This window comes from Danio rerio, chromosome 18 (assembly GCF_052040795.2).
Source record: "Danio rerio strain M-AB ecotype USA chromosome 18, GRCz13ab, whole genome shotgun sequence".
NCBI lineage: Eukaryota > Metazoa > Chordata > Actinopteri > Cypriniformes > Danionidae > Danio > Danio rerio.
In genome coordinates, this window is record NC_141038.1 from 370,001 (window position 1) to 372,500 (window position 2,500).

The 2,500-nt window shown below is 38.0% G+C and overlaps 1 protein-coding gene across 8 annotated transcripts in view; it reads left to right on the top strand.

Moving 5' to 3' along the window:
• The window catches only part of nnt2 (nicotinamide nucleotide transhydrogenase 2), a 42,739-nt gene that overhangs the window by 14,191 nt on the left and 26,048 nt on the right, over nucleotides 1-2,500 (top strand). For 4 of the 8 annotated variants that reach the window (XM_087291450.1, XM_087291451.1, XM_087291448.1 and 1 more), the window contains one exon: nucleotides 701-814. In XM_087291450.1, coding sequence (XP_087147576.1) covers nucleotides 712-814 — 103 coding nt within the window. In that variant the 5' untranslated portion in view covers nucleotides 701-711. Of the gene's footprint in view, nucleotides 1-532; nucleotides 815-2,500 lie in introns of those variants that run through there. The other 4 variants (NM_001443333.1, NM_001443334.1, NM_001443332.1 and 1 more) reach the window with 4 other exon arrangements.

The following is a 2,500-nucleotide window of genomic DNA, read 5'->3' on the forward strand; positions in this document are numbered from 1 at the left end:
TTTGTATCTTTGTGGTTTGTTTTCTCTCTGTGTATTGTGTGTGTGTGTGTGTTTGTGTGTGTGTGTGTGTGAGGAGTGTTTGTATCTTTGTGGTTTGTTTTCTGTTTGTGTGTGTGTGTGTGTGTGTGTTAGGAGTGTTTGTATCTTTGTGGTTTGTTTTCTCTCTGTGTATTGTGTGTGTTTGTGTGTGTGTGTGTGTGAGGAGTGTTTGTATCTTTGTGGTTTGTTTTCTCTCTGTGTATTGTGTGTGTGTGTGTGTGTTTGTGTGTGTGTGTGTGTGTGTGTGTGTGTGTTAGGAGTATTTGTATCTTTGTGGTTTGTTTTCTCTCTGTGTATTGTGTGTGTGTGTGTGTGTGTGTGTGTTTGTGTGTGTGTGTGTATGAGGAGTGTTTGTATCTTTGTGGTGTGTTTTCTCTCTGTGTATTGTGTGTGTGTGTCGACACATGTCTCTCTCTCTGTATGATTTTGTGTGTGTCACTCTCTCAGTCTTTCTCTCTCTGTCACACACACACACACACTCTCTCCCTCTCTCAGTGGTCAGTGTGTTATCGCGGTGTTGTCCGAGAGCAGCAGGTGTCACCCTGTAGGCCTGAGTGTGTATGTGTGTGTGTTCTGCTGTGTGTTCTGCTGGATCATGCGTGTCCTCGTCTGACCGAGCCCACGTGTGTGTGTGTGTGTGTGTCTGTGTGTGTTTTCTCAGACGGCTCAGACATGTGGAGTGTGTTTCTCAGTGTGTCCCGCTCCTCTATCCCACGCTCCGGGAAAAGGTTTTTCCAGACCGGACGGATCGTGTGTGATCAACAAACTCAGAGAGGTGAGGGAAATAAGTGTGTGTGCGTTTATGAGTGTCTGCCTGTGTGTGTGTGTGTGTGTGTGTGTGTGTAGAGTTTGGAGAGGTCAGTTAAAGGTGAATTTAATTCTGCTTGTGTCATGTTTTAAAGCTCTAATCTTTAAATATAGCCGCTCATACTTATATAATTATAATAACAACAAGAGTAAAAAGGAAAATATTTAAAGAAGGCAAATTAATTTAGTTGATTAATCATTTGTTATGGAAAACACACATTTTGCAGCCTGTTTAGATGCCATTTTGTCCTCTCCGAGTATATATTAATGTTTTTTAAAGTTGTTTAAATGAAATATTTAGTCATATAATGTTTTAAATTAAGATTAAGGTTGTTGTGTGTTTGCTCAGAACAGAAGTGTGTGTTATGTCAGTCTGTGGATATTCTCAGTTGTGTAGGAGCCTGTGTGTCCTTATCACCGTTTCTCTCTCGCTTATGTATGCGTGACTCTGCTGGAGCTCTGCCAATCAGCTTCTAATAATGTCTGCTGCTGCACTCTGATTGGACGCCGTTAGGAGAGATATGTGTTAGATGATCTGCTCATGTTCCCACTGAAGAAGAGCATTGTGGGAATGAAAGCTGAGCATGTGTGTTGCGTCTCTTCAGAAGAGTTATAATAACGTCATGCCCACTTACAAATCTGGTATATGCAAAATACATACATGACATTCAAGGTCAAATTTGTACTTTACATCTATAAAATGTCAAATGTGCGACTTATATTTTGAAAAATTGTAAAAATGGCCACTTATATGTTTATTTAAACTATTGGAATTCATATATATTAGTCATAATTTCATATACATGTTCATATTTGGCCATGCATAAACATACAGTTGAAGTCAGAATTATTCGCCCCCCTGCTTATTTTCCCCCAATTTCTGTGTAACAGAGAGCAGATTTCTCCAACACATTTCTGCTCATAACAGTGTTAATAACTCATCTCTAATAACTGATTTATTTTCTCTTTGTCATGATGACAGTAAATAATATTAGACTAGATATTCTTCAAGACACTTCTATACAGCTTAAAGTCACATGTAAAGGCTTCACTAGGGTAATTAGGGTAACTAGGCAGGTTAGGGTCATTAGGCAAGTCATTGTATGATAATGGTTTGTTCTGTAGACTATTAGAAACAAATATAGCTTAAAGAGGCTAATAATAATGAACTTAAAATGCTGTTTAAACAATTAAAAACTGCTTTTATTCTCGCCGAAATAAAACCAATAAGATTTTTTCCAGAAGAACAAATATTATCAGACACACTGTGAACATTTCCTCAATCTGTTCAACATCATTTGGGAAACATAAAAAAAAAATATATATATATATATATATATATAAGAGGGGCGAATAATTCTGACTTCAACTGTATATGAATATAGTTTAAGTAAGATTTATCTGTGTGTGTATGTGTGTGTGTGTGTGTGTGTGTGTGTGTGTGTGTGTGCTCCCTTAAGGCCATTTGGGTCATCATACAGTAAACAGTCTCTGGGTCAGTGTGTGTAGAGATTTTGGACATCTTCTTGGCCACTTTTAATGCTTCCACACAGTTTACTGCAGTTATATATCGCTCATGTCTTCAGGTAGTTCATTATAAGGTGAATTATCTTCTATGTGTGCTTTGATTGGACAGGAGTTACAGGACAGTAGT